General features: G+C 41.0%; 1 protein-coding gene across 3 annotated transcripts in view; it reads left to right on the top strand.

The window, feature by feature from the left end:
- scaper (S-phase cyclin A-associated protein in the ER) overlaps window positions 1-14,082 on the top strand; it is a 58,375-nt gene that overhangs the window by 9,972 nt on the left and 34,321 nt on the right. For 2 of the 3 annotated variants that reach the window (XM_085166112.1, XM_085166113.1), the window contains exons 5-19: window positions 2,168-2,268; window positions 3,363-3,476; window positions 3,986-4,101; window positions 4,200-4,486; window positions 4,991-5,335; window positions 6,555-6,722; window positions 6,869-6,935; window positions 7,021-7,138; window positions 7,483-7,594; window positions 8,018-8,158; window positions 8,240-8,395; window positions 8,487-8,629; window positions 9,181-9,262; window positions 9,357-9,509; window positions 10,687-10,794. In XM_085166112.1, the coding sequence (XP_085022238.1) occupies window positions 2,168-2,268; window positions 3,363-3,476; window positions 3,986-4,101; window positions 4,200-4,486; window positions 4,991-5,335; window positions 6,555-6,722; window positions 6,869-6,935; window positions 7,021-7,138; window positions 7,483-7,594; window positions 8,018-8,158; window positions 8,240-8,395; window positions 8,487-8,629; window positions 9,181-9,262; window positions 9,357-9,509; window positions 10,687-10,794 (2,211 nt within the window). The remainder of the gene's footprint in view (window positions 1-2,167; window positions 2,269-3,362; window positions 3,477-3,985; window positions 4,102-4,199; window positions 4,487-4,990; window positions 5,336-6,554; window positions 6,723-6,868; window positions 6,936-7,020; window positions 7,139-7,482; window positions 7,595-8,017; window positions 8,159-8,239; window positions 8,396-8,486; window positions 8,630-9,180; window positions 9,263-9,356; window positions 9,510-10,686; window positions 10,795-14,082) is intronic. The other variant, XM_085166114.1, reaches the window with a different exon arrangement.

Here is a 14,082-nt window from a genome sequence, read left to right as displayed (position 1 = left end):
TAATAACAGGGTTTGGCAGTTTCCGCTCTTTGACATAAACCGCCAACATTTCGGATTCTCTGCTTTGCGGAAGTGTATTTTGGTAGCACTGATATGTCGCTCCAGAGCATATGGGCGTGATAGTACCGGTCATTGATTCTTCTGCCGTGCTGCATTATGCTGATCATTGTCCTGGTAACGGTCTGCGGTCAGTACCACAGCCCTCTGGTGTGGTCGGCTCGCTGTCATTGCCACAGCGCAGCTCCCTGTGGCGTGATCAGCATGCTGTCATGTGTCCTGTGTCAGACAACAAGCTGCTAGTTGTGTTTTTTCCTTTCTCATACCACTATATCTCTCGACACGCTAATGCTGTCTAATGGCCATGAAGCTGGGCGCTGTTCATAATCCCCCATCCCACCCAGCTTGGGCTTAATGGACACTGATAAATGATGGAGTCATCTGGAGGGGAAGCAGAGTGCTCTGATAGCCCCCAGCCACAATCCCCTGGTGTAGCTGTGGGCAATCAGCATGTGTACTCTCTCACACAAACGGCTCACCATTTTTTCCACCTAAAAACTTATGAACATCAACACAATCATTATCAGGAAGTAATTCTCTGCCGCAGCTCTGTTACTGTAATACTTTATGCAATTTTGAGGGGAATGTAGCCCTGACCTAATGTTTTTCCATTTACAGGGTAATTGTCCATACAGCAGAATGATTCCTGTGTTTAAGCATAATCCCCACAACCTCAGTTCTAATTACTTCACACAAACTGCTTATTTTACCCATTTTTAACTTCTTTTTTTTTTTTTAGCAATATCACCCAGTACAGGCAAGAAACATACTCTGTATTCTTCTTGCTTTGAGGTCAGTTAAGACTTGTATTTTCTAATTTGTGTACATGGACAGAAACCTGCTATTCTGGACTTCTGGTGTTCAAATAAAAAACAAGACAATGTGAACTATAAAATATTTCCTTCCCAGAAGTCAATAAGTCTGACCTTGACTGAACATGACATGGCTGATCATTTTTGTTTGGACCACAAGCTTTTACTGGCCGTCTTGCTTTATGACAATGCCTCGTGAAGGTTGAATCCATTTCTCATGAATTATTATTTGGTGGTTATTTTTGGCTAAGCGTGTCTGTTCTCTGTCCTCTGCTTTATGGTGCTTTCACTCAATGTTGGTTTAGCTGTCAAATGCACAGCAAACCTTCATTACCAAATGAAGCGAGCCGCAGCAGTAGACACTGGCTGTTAACCAGCCCTAATCAGCAAACCTGCTCAATGCATCTTTCACTGGACTGACTTGTCTATTAACTAAAAGCACTGTGAAGGTTTACTCTCAATTACCACTCCCTTCATGCTCCCCATCAATCAGTTGTGTCTGTTTCATTAGAGCTCTGGGGAGAAAAAAAACCCTCCACAGCCTACCACCTCTGAGTAACCAACACCGGCTGAGTACAAGTGCAGATAATGGGCATTTGTTAAAAGGAATTTGCCTTCATTGTTCTTGAAGCTTTCAGTCAAGTGTTTTTCTTAACATTCATTGAAACTTTGTGGGTCAGCTCGTGCTTTCTAGCAAAACTTTGCAAGTTCTCTTTTGTCAGTTTTTAATTCATTAAGCACAATTTTTTTTTGTTTTTTGGAAAAACAATCTGTGACGAAGATAATAAAAAGGCTGTTTTTCACTTATTATTTTTCAGTTTATCCTTTTGATAATAAAGTGTCACAAAAGGGTTAAACATGCCAAACCTTATTTCCCGTGGCCCATGGTACCACACTGAAATATCTTATTTTAGTCAATAATATATGTTCAATATACTCAAATGGACCTAAACGCTGGAACAAGTGAATTTAAAATTTCTGACTACAAACTCAGATCAAAATCAGCTAATGATTATTTTTAAATAACCTTTTGGAAACGTATGACTATGAATTCTGCTTTGTGGTTTGCACAATTTACAGCAGACACGGCGATGGATTTTTCTTGGTGTTTGCAGGTATATGTAAGAAGATTTTAAAATGCTTTTAGTGTTGAGCAAATATTGAGTGCACATCCATCAGTTATTTATTTTAAACTTGAGGGGTTTTTGTGTGCTATATTTTTTATTATTTTTTTATTATTCATATTTTGTGTTTTCTAAATTGTGGTGTCTCCGTACTGTTATACCTGCTGTCTTCAGGAGGTGTTGATGATGCTGGACAACTATGTACGGGACTTCAAAGCTCTCATAGACTGGATCAACCTTCAGGAGAAGTTGGAGAAAACAGATGCTCAGAACAGGTCATTTTAAGATGCTCTTCACTTTTTCAGTGGACCTCATTCACAAGCATTGCTCACAAACAATCTGACTGTAAACTAGGCATACATTTTGTGCACAAATCTATGTGCAAACACATTTAGTACATTATTTTATGAGGACATTTAAATTTGCCTCAAATCATGCTAACAGTTGATGGAAGCCAGACTGTATCAAAAAAATGTAAAGACACATATTTGAACTGTCATGTAGTATTGGTGTCTTATTAGTTACTATTTACAGTTTTCCAAAGCAAGCTAAACCAAAAAATGTTCATAAACAATAATAAGGAATTAAACTGCATGTTTAGAACATAGTATATTAACTGACAATGTGTAAGCTAGCCCCCCCTCTCCTCCATTAAACATATGCAACCTTTTCAATACTAGTTTTTACCAACACAAAGACCAGACAAAATAAAGGGCACAAAACGTTCCAGATATTTAATGCACAATATGTCACTCCCAAGGAAATCCACTTAGGGAAACTTGTTTTCTTATATAGAGAAACAGACGCATGGTAGCATGCAGATTGCAGATGTGAAACCAAAGCTGGTCCGATTTTGATTTACTACCATACCCACAGTTTTGTTCTGTCAGAACAAAATTGGTTTGTGTGCTTTTTTTTCCTGAATCCGACAGTACTCTTGAACGGTACTATTTTCTGGTCAGGGTAAGGGGCATTTCCAAACTCGAATGAGGCCCATTGTTTTTTTGTTTTTTTTTTTCACTCTCATTCTCTTTCCACTTTGAATTGCTCCCTGAGGTGGAACCAAAAATGCGGGTGTCCGGTCCCTGGCTTTGAGTCACAAACAGAATGAATCAATAGCCTTGGCTTTAATTCAAAGAGATCCAGGAGTTTATTGGCTTCTCTTTAACACAGTGACCATTGCAGCTGTAAATTTGAAACGGGCTGTTAATCAATAGAACAACCTGGAACTTTTACATGCTTCATTTATTGCATACATTGCTACAAGTGAATCAACCATCTGACTGATTTGGCAAATGTGTGAGTCAAGTGTTTGTGTTTGGCAACTAGAAAAAGTTTAGTGATGTACGGCACTTTCACTTTTGTTCAGGCCAACTTCTTTAGCCTGGGAGGTGCGTAAGATGTCTCCGGGACGTCATGTAATGCCAAGCCCCACAGACAGAATGGTACCTACGCCAGGTGCACGTCGCGCCCTCAACTTTGGGTAAGCTTTTACCTGTTATTGTTTCCAGTCTAGCATTGTATCATAAGGCATCCTATGATTCACCAATCAATATTTGTTATGATGCATTATGGTTGTTTTTGTAGAGGTTAGGAAGTGCAGACTATCTAGCAAGACAGCCAATGAAGCATTTGTTTAATGCAATTTGTTGAGTGTCTCACTCTTGGGCCGCAGAATCAGTGGAAGGTGTAGATGAAAGTGTCAGTTAAAGACTGCTGAAGCATCGGTTCAATATGTGCACCGCTCTGTAATCTGATGCTGCAGGAAATGGATATTGATCATGACGGAGGCCTGTTGTCCAATACGTCCATTGCTATCTCACAGTGGAATGTACTCAGATGCTTTGGCTAGACGCTTTCTTAAGATTGCTGAAGCTTTACAGACAGGCAACACAGTAGGAGCTGCTCAGACTTGGAAGGAGGGGATTGTACCTGTTGAGTTTAATGGCCATTTGTTTGTTCTGATGCATGCTCTGTATGTGTCTTCATCAGTGGTCCTCCTGCAACCAGGCACTCTCACACAGGCCCCAGCTGGGCAGACCGAGTAAAGTGCACTCAGTCCGTCCTTGGCTCTTGTCAACCCACAACATCCCAGGCAGAAAAACCTGGTAAGAAACCCCTCATAAAATCGCACTTCACTCTGTACTTAAAAGAGAGTGCAATTTAATCTTCTCCTTGATTTACGGAGCGCCTTGTGTGTTCACAGGTAAAAAGGACGCAGAAGGCTGGGAAACGGTACAGCGAGGACGCACTGCCAAACCTCGCTCTGCCGCCATGGTTGCCAAGGTCAGTCCTGTCTTGGCTTGCGTCACCCCAAAACAGGACAGCAATAAGGGTAACCAGTCGCGTGTGCCACCACAAGCAAATGAGCAATTCCGTCCCGAGTGTCCCCGGCACAAGGACGCGAGTCAGACAGACACCAAGCAGCAAATCCCTTCGGAGCCTGAGCCACAAGAGGAGGTTGAAGGTCCAAAGAATGGACAAATAATGGAGGTACTAATGTTTAGTACCTTGTGACGTCTTTCTGCCCGAACAGTCCCTGGATATCAATTATTCATGATAAGCATGTATTGTAACACTAGACCATTTTATCAGCCGTATTTGTTTTTGTTTGGGCTTGATGGTATTCATAGACAGACTGTCGAGACGGGGATATCAACTTTGAAACGATTGATTGCGCGCTGACATTTCAGAGGCATAAAGCCCATCTTCACTGTCATGAAATAAATACGCAGACAATGCATTAAGACACACTTGGTAAGGGTGTGTTATAGCTATCTAAATTGTATTTGCATTCTTTGTTTATTTTAATCATAAGTGGATATTTAGGGCATGTCGGTTCCAGCTTCCTTGCATGATTTGTTTTTCAGCTGTGTGTTGAATAGTGACTGTTTTGGTTTTATTTTATTTTTGTATTGCTTTCATGAATTGCTTTATATATGCATGTCTTTAATTGAGTTTGCGTGTGTTTGTGTGTGTGTGTGACTGTCGGTGCAGCCCCCAGCAGAGAGTGCACAAGGCTCGGGGCAGTGTGTCGACGCACCCTGTGAAGACGTGCCTCCCACCATAGCAGCCCTTACCCCATTCCAACCCCCAGAGCACACCCCATCCATAACCTCACCAACAGACATTACCTTATCAGTCCCAGTTTCTGTCGTGACCCTCGCCACATCACTAGATCTACCCCAGACGGATGGCCTCAGTACACAGTTGGCCTTTGGGGACAGTGGGGCTGAGGGGGGCACGTCACAGGGCATGGCCACATCTGCTGCAGGACAGGCTGAGACTCCCATGGCAGCGGTGAAACTGGAGAGTGTGCTGGACCCCACAGAGCTTTCTACTGTGAGTGCTGAGAGATGGAGGAGCAGAGGGAGGGGAGGGCTGGGAGGGCAGGGATCCCCAAGGGTCTTTCACCGCCTAAACAAAGTCAATCTTAAGAGACCTCCAGACCAAATGTGCAGGCAAGAGTATATAGCTCTGTGTAGTGTTGTTGTGGTACCATTCACTGTTAAGAACAGTTGTGTGTAGATGTAGATTGTATTCAACCTACTCCAACCAAGTTTGTGCAGCATTTTGTGTTCAGTTAAACTGAATTATTTATTTATTTATTTTCGTATAAAGTTTCTAATTACTGTTGTCTTCTGCTTCAGGCTTTGTCTTTTCTTTAAGGCCTCATTTGGAGAATGCAAACACACAGTTACATTTAATTAAAGGATGAATTTGCATTTAAATATGATTTATATTATGTAGAACCTTCACTTAGTCTGAATATTAACTAGTCTGATCTTTTGCAGAATACTGGTATACCTACACTGAAGACTGAAAACTACTCGTGTATACTGCTGCAAATGCAGATCCTTTTGAGAAGCCTCTTCCTTGTTAGTTTACGCTTGATTTAGAGTAATTCCTGCCCGAAATAATCCCTTATTTTCACAATAATACCTCAATTCCTCATACATAAAACCCTTAAATAAACTGCCAGTTTCATAGAGCAAAACCATGCCTCCTTCCACCATCTCTTCATCCTCACTGTTAATGTGCCATGCATGTATTTTGGATGCTTCCTCACTTGTGAGAATTGTGGTGATTGTGTGGTACAAACTGTGATTGGGTTGGTATGTTATCCCCCCTTATATTTGGTTCCAGTGACAAATCAAATCACCTTTACAGAAGCTAAAATATATACAGGTGTTCTCACGAATGCTTTTCTTCAATTACAAACATGACCCTGTTTTGTTTAGTATTTAATAGCATTTACTCATCGACCAGCAGTTTCTCTCGTGGTTCAGGAATAGTTCAGGAAAGTAGGGTTTCAATGGTGAAGTGCTGGAGAGATATTGGATAATATAGCTTTCATGTAATCTAACTACTTACGTTTCTTCAGTGCTATTTTTGATTAAAGAGGAATCAATTCTGCAACTTTTATTTTTCAAATCAACACAAAAAATTAAACCAATATTGTAAACCAATATTTAATAGAGTACTTGGTGTACAGTGGGATCGTTTTAACATTTATGGGATGTGAAATGTGTGTGAGGTGGAATCTGTGCTCTCTGTTCAGCCCCAGTCTATGGCAGAGGTCCTGGCCAAGAAAGAGGAGCTGGCAGACCGGCTGGAGAAAGCTAACGAAGAGGCAATCGCTAGTGCCATTGCTGAGGAGGAGCAGTTGACGAGAGAGATTCAGGCTGAGAACAATGACCTGGAGACTGACAATGAAAGTGACTTCTCTGTAAGATCCGTCATGTTTTTTATTATGCTTTTGAATGTTTGGTACTTTTAATTTGACAGTCATTAAAAATGGTATTTAAAATGTTTTTTTCTTATTGTGAATCTACTATTTAAAAAACAAAACAACAACTCAAATATTTACCACAGGCCAGCATCGGTAATGGAAGCTGTGGAGCTAATATAGATTGGAATGACATGCTGGCGGATTACGATGGTATGAAAGGCAACATCTGAGATTTAAACACTTTTTGTAAAGGTAAACACTGCACTCAAGTCTATTTTTGTTGTCCTTCCTGTAGCTCGGGAACCGTGGCGGCAGACTACATCATGGGGCGACATGGTAGAGGAAGAGCCCGCTCGGCCTCCTGGACACGGCATCCACATGCATGAGAAATTGTCCTCACCATCACGTAAAAGGTACCACATGATATATTGCATTTTCTTTTTTCCCGGCTAGTTGGCTTATTTCGTAACTCAAACTAACAAGATCAGCACAGTTCAGTCTTTTTCTTTTTGCCTTCCTGAACAGCACCCAGGTTTACTCTTTAGCAGCCCTCTCCCCTCCCCTTACTTTGACAAGGATTGATCCCTGCATCCGGAAAATCAAAGGCTCACTTACTGTGTCTGACCTCTTTCTTTTTAGCTTACCACCCAGAATGTCTAAACAGGCCCTAGGTGTCTGTTAGGGTCTGCGTCTGCCTTCCACATTGTTGATAAGGAGAGGGAAAGAGATGAATGATGCATTTCCATATTTTTGACAGGACCATTGCAGAGTCAAAGAAGAAACATGAGGAGAAACAGCTGAAGGCGCAGCAGCTGAGGGACAAACTCAGAGAAGAAAAGACGCTCAAGCTGCAGAAGCTGTTGGAGAGGGTGAGTAAGTCTGCATGAACTTGACGGAAAGCACCGCGAAGAAGTTCCATGCAAGCTAAGCTTAGCCTGGCTCGCAGCGAGAGATTCTGTCAGCACACTGCCCGATAGAATCACCAAATATTGTAACCCATTCCAGTCACATCTAGGCCAGCTGGCCACAGGCAGTCGTAATGGAGACTCCCAGCCAAAATCAACAGTCTTTCATGAAGTTTGTTTTTCTACTCTCAGCCATGGCAAGATGAGTTAGTCCCAGAATAATTCAGGTTAACCACATAAATCCATGAAGTGGTGTTTAGTCTCATTAATCCCCACGTGAACACACCGAGAGAGGTTAGAAACCGAGCGGTCAGGAATCTATTGTCTGTTTGGTCTTAAAGAATACTCTGTGGATTTTTCTTGCTTCTTGCTTTTCACTTTCTGCAGGAAAAAGATGTGAGGAAATGGAAAGAGGAGTTGTTGGAGCAGCGGCGGAGAATGATGGAGGAAAAACTGTTGCACGCCGAGTTTAAGAGGGAGCTGCAACTGCAGGCTATTGTGAAGAAAGCCCAAGAAGAGGAGGCCAAGGTATTAAGAGCGAATCTCTTGCAGTCATGCATTTTATATATATATATTTTCATATTGTCATTCAAGGATGTATTTTTGCAGGTGAATGAAATTGCTTTCATCAACACCCTGGAAGCCCAAAATAAAAGGCACGATGCCCTTGCCAAGTTAAGTGAATATGAGCAACGCCTTAATGAACTGCAGGAAGAGAGACAAAGGAGGCAGGAGGAGAAGCAGGCCAGAGATGAGGCTGTGCAGGTGATTAAGAAAAACCTTTTTTTGCCTTCATTTTTGTTCTCTAATAGGATTTTTAAATTACCAATCCCCACTCTATTCCGCTCCTGTGTAGGAGCGTAAGCGACTCCTGGAAGCAGAGCGACAGGCAAGAATGGAGGAGCTGCTGATGAAGAGGAAGGAGCAGGAGGCTCGTATTGAACAGCAGAGGCAGGAAAAGGAGAAAGCCCGAGAGGATGCAGCACGGGAAAGAGCGAGGTTTGTACTTCCAAATCACTTCAGCATGAGTGGAAAACGTACTTTTTGTCCCCCTTTGAGGGGTCGGTTTAAGATTGAGAGATTAAGGTTTAAATGGGAAGATATCTGATTTTTATTCTTTAGTCACCAATCAATAGCCCAGGACGAGACTTTCATACAGTGTCAGTTGTCTGTGACTTTCTAAACTGTCCTGATATAGTTGTGCAGTTTTTCCTGCTCACAATGAAACATTGGAGGAGGTGCTAAATTATTCGAGTAAGCAGAATACAGCTTACCACAACTTTAAGTGGCCCAGCAAAGTGTCTAGCTATTTTTTATGAATGATGTAGTTAAGTGTTTTATTGTAGATGTTTTCTCTGTTATTATGGATTACTGAGGGGGTGGATTGATGAGCTAAAATAGCCGTTCTATTCAAATGAAATCTACAAGTCGTAGTGTCAAAAATTGAAAAGCACCCTCTGATTAAACAGGCTGCATCACTTTGATTCTTGCTGTCTTTTTAAGACTTGCTTTTAGATGCACTTATTTGTCATTTTATGTCCCATCTGCAGAGACCGAGAGGAGCGTCTGGCTGCTCTCAGCGCTGCTCAACAAGAAGCCATGGAGGAACTGCAGAAGAAAATTCAGATGAAGGTAAGTTTATACACCGCCACCTTGCTTCTTTAACAAACATTAGACAAGAGTCCATGTTTCTCGTATGACCTGGGTTTTTTGGTTCCTTCCATAGCATGATGAGAGCAGCCGCAGGCATATGGAGCAAATCGAACAGAGGAAAGAAAAGGCTGCTGAGCTCAGCAGCGGTCGACATGCTAACACAGACTACGCACCTAAACTGACACCATATGAGCGCAAGAAACAGTGTTCACTGTGTGGAGTTGTGGTATGTAAAGTTTCCAATCAGTCTCTGGATCAGTTAGACTACTTCACTAATATTTAATGCAGTATCCAAACTATTAACTAACTCTACAACTAACTTTACCAATTAACTTAAATATTTTTATTTTGATCTCCTGAACTAATATATTTATGCGTCTTTGCTATATATAAACATGAGGAAAGCAAAAAAAAAAAAGACCTCATTTGACAGGCTGTATGTACACAGAATTACTAACCTGAAGGTGATTCAGAGGAGTTTTGAAAGAGGCCACATTTAAATGAGGATTTAACAGCACCGATTAAACACAGTCTCCTAAACACAGATTTATGACTGGCCATGATTATGCCTTTTTTCCCCCCCTCCTTTCTTTCTTTGAAGCATCAGGCAACGCGCAGACACGTTTATCTCTGATTAACTGGCTGCCACCAAAACAAGGGTGGGACACCTTGAGTTTTCAAACCAGCATCAGAAAAAGGGGTGGGGGGGGAGGAATCTTGTTAAAATGTTAGATGACCTTGGCCAGCATCTGACACCAGGGATCATAGATGGGTCAGCAGCAAGCACTTTATTTAATTATATTAAACACAAACCATTCCAAATGGGCCTGTTTCCAGAAATGGCAGGAAAACATTGCCTGTTGTACACCTGTCTCTTCTAGTTCCCGTTTCTCAAACATCCACTACAGCTAGTTAGCAATCTGTGATGAGTCAACTGTTGTCATCAGCTTGCTTTTCTTTTTTTTTTCCTTGTATGTACATGGTTGCCCTAAGTTCCGTTTATATAATAAAAACCAGAACAATTAAGTGAGATACAAAAGTATCACTGCAGCATAATGTATGGCAATTGCTCTAACCGTTGTCAGCCCCAAGATCTTCATCCACTGGTTTGGGCTTATTTTAGTGAATGAACCTAGGGGTTACAAGACCCAAAATATGATAAGATAAGTATTCTGAACAGTCAGTCGTGCAAATCTACTATAGCAGAGTATATGGAGCTTGAACTAAACATAATAAATCCCTTTCTAAACTAAGCTTTAGAGGAGGCAGTTCTTGTCCCAGTGTATGTGTCCCTGCGGTATATTGTTTCACCACGGCAACATGGGGCCCTGTTGACCTTCTCCTGCCTCTTTCTCCATTGTGTCCACAGCACTGACCTCTGACCACTCTGTTTGTATTTGTAGATAACCTCAGAGGTGCACCTGTTCAGCCACACCAAGGGCAAGAGGCACCAACAGGCCGTGCGAGACAGTAGCAGCATCCAGGGACGGGAGCTCTCCGATGAGGAAGTGGTGCGTATCACTGTGACCCAGCTGGGAACAAACATCCTCTCACTCTGCCAAAGAATATTGCCCTGTTGCTGCCTGTTTCATGTAAAAAAAAAAATAAAAAAAAAATAGACAAAGAGCACAGCAGTTGTCTTTTATGACACGGTCATTATTGATGTTTATATGTCCTCTTATATACTGCCACAGGCCTGTAGCTGGCTTTGTGAGATTACAAATGAGCCTTGAAATGTACTCAGTTAAGGTTCAGCGCTTCAGTGGAGGACTGACATCACCCTCTTGTCTCCAGGCTTTTTTATTTTTTGTGTGTCATGGAGCACTTTTCTATGGGAAGGCAGCTCATTAATGCAAGGTAACCTCTCAGGCTGTAATATGAGATTGGCTTTTCAGCAGGGCTCATTGTGAAGGTGACAACTGTTGGTGCTGTACGCAGAACCTTTGGCTTCAGCAGCTCCTTCATTCAAGGCTTTTTTTTCCAGTGAGGAATAATTAATAACTTTCATTTTTTTTTAATCATTTCCTTTCCAAATGCAGTTTCTTTTTGTTTCCTTTTTGACAGCATCATAACCTTGGGTTTGGGGAGAAAAACAGTTTATATATGAACACTTATGCCTTGTATTTGTTTGATTCACTACATTTTTAGCAGTAATCCTAATACAACCTTAACTTGTCATTTTTCAGCACTAATCATTCAGAATTTAGGTCGTTGCTGAGGTCATCCTCATAATATCCTGCATCTTAATCTTGATGTCATGCTTGGACAATTTGTATTAGATGTGTTATTACAGGACTGAGGCTTTAGCCATTCCTGTACCTCTAATATATAACATTTAGATGTCCAGAATGATCTTTTCTTATTTAAAGTGAAGAGACTTTGTTTGGATAGATTCATCTGCGCCACATATTATTTATATCAAAGCTCAGTTTCACAATTTCATTCACACCGCTGCCAACTATTTTTCACTGTGGCTCCATAACTCTTCCTGCAGCGAAGGATTTTTAATTAAAATGAAGATGGTTTGTCCAACTGTGCTGTGAGGTCTGTGAGGTCACTCCATAGTTTTTCAGCAGAAGCCGATGTGCCCTCATATTTTTTTCATTCTCTTCCATTCTGAGAGACTTGTGAATTAAATTGAAAATACACTTGTATTCAACAGGGTGGATCGATATACGGGTAGAGGACTTGAGATTGCTTTCCTTTTTTTTCCTGCTTTGATATAATGAAATAACATCCAAAACCCATATAACGCAAGGAATTTATATCTAGGGTCATTAATAAATAGGTTTCTCAGAGGAAAGGCTGTTCTTGTCTTTAGCGACTGGCAAGCACGATGAGTAGAGTGATCGCCACGCTGCATCGGGTATCAGAACTGACTTATGTGAGGCACCGAGTAGTCCTCGAGGACTTGTTGAAGCTGTACTGATAGATACAAATAGAGACGCCTGTTGAAATGTCCAGAAAGTTTCTCCCACCACAAAAGGGTTTTGAGATGTGCTGTCGATTCGGTATAGCAACAAAGCTGCTGTTTAAAAGAGCAGTCTCTCAACCAGAATTTATTTGTGTAGTTCAAGCGATTTAAGATTATTTACCTGATAATGAAAGAATAGTTGATTTGCTTTTTTGTTTGCTTTCTTTATGACTTCTGTACTTTTTTTATGACTGTGTGATTTGCTCAACAAGCAGCCGAGTCTTATCTCTTTATCAAAGAGACTGCATGAAAAGGCTGTTTGTGTAGGCCAAATGGAAGTCTACCACGTTGGCCTTTGTATGGTAGAAAAGATGGGCTGGATGAGCATATCCTGTAGAATTTGTATTTCTGTAGGCTGTCTTTTTGATCTGTTAAAGGGCAGTTTGTGTCAAGAGGAAGATGAGATGTTTATAGTACTATCTAGTTTCTCTCACTAGAGGCAACGTGTAGCTGCAATGCCCTTTGACCAGTGTTTGTGTAGTTTTGTTGCAGAGGTTCCTTTGGTAGGTAAGTATATGTTGTTAAATCTTCTCATCCTAAATTCACAAAGTTTACATAACAACCTTCAAAAAAGACAAAACAAAGAAAAACAGAATTTATATCCCAATGGATATGTTTTATGTAACTAGTCTTTTCCAACAGATCTGTTGGTGAAGCAATTCCATTAAGTGAGCAGCTAGTTCACAGGATGGCCTCTCTGAGAGATTACTGAGCTGCTGTCTTCTAAGCGAGGGATAGCTACGGTCACGAGATATTAGTGACCTGTGATATCAGTGAATCGAGGGCAGAGGTGTGCAAATGCAAATCAGAGGAAACTACAGTCACATTCATTTCAGTGAATCGGTCCTGAAGCTTTGAAAATCTTGCTTCATCTTTAAATGAGGAATGTATATTGAGATTTAATTGAATTTAATATTGTGATTGTGCGTATGGTCAAATTTAAACTGCCGTGTTTTGTGTCGTCTTTGTATAGAAACTAGAACTAGAGTCACACTCTGTTACTTTTGAAAAAAAAAAAAATCCTTCAAGAATGCTTCCAAATGAAGTGCCTTGATTTCTTTTATTCTTTTCTTGAACATTAAGACAGTGTCTTAGTTTTTCTCTCGCTCTCTTTCTCTCTCTTTTCAATTTTATATGTATTTGAAGCAAATGTCCCATTCTTAGTCTCCCATGGTCTTGCAGTTGAAATCCTGTGAATCTTTAGTTATAAACTATGTTTTCCACAGCAAGTAAACCTTTAGTTTTAGGCATTAGTTTTGTGGCACTCGTTTTGCTTGAGACCACACTTGAGCCCAACTAATGACAACTGTTTCATATGACGCCTCTCGGTGAAGAGCCCTATTCAGGGAGCAGGTGCAGGAAAAACTTTGACCAAAGGCTGTGGCATCACACAAGTTAACTTGCCTACATAACTGAAACCTTTTGTCTGGGGCCATTGTATCCTTTGGGGTGCTGGATGACAGTGTAATTTAGTAATTTGTTTCTTCCGCATGTGTCATGCTGTTCAAATTGGGTTATATTCTCTTGTCTATGAGTAGAAATATCATAATTGTCTGACAGGAAGCAACACCTCCTGGCCTGCAGCATGTTCGTGGGCAGGCAGGTGGCTTCAAAAGAGCATTCATTACTGAGAGTAATTACAGTATTCAGTGGTGTTACTGAGAGGTATGCAACAATGTGTCACATAACACATTCATAAGACTACAAGTCGCGTCTAATAATATGGAAAAGGATTAGGGTCACAGGAAAAAGTACAAAGTGGGGACGTCTTTTTGTTTTTTGTCAAATTCAGATTAAAGTCAGAATTCTGAGGGAGGAAAAAACC

Source organism: Neolamprologus multifasciatus, chromosome 7, assembly GCF_963576455.1.
Source record: "Neolamprologus multifasciatus chromosome 7, fNeoMul1.2, whole genome shotgun sequence".
Lineage (NCBI taxonomy): Eukaryota > Metazoa > Chordata > Actinopteri > Cichliformes > Cichlidae > Neolamprologus > Neolamprologus multifasciatus.
The sequence above is the reverse complement of the archived record's forward strand: the minus strand, read 5'-3'. Positions and strand labels throughout refer to the sequence as shown.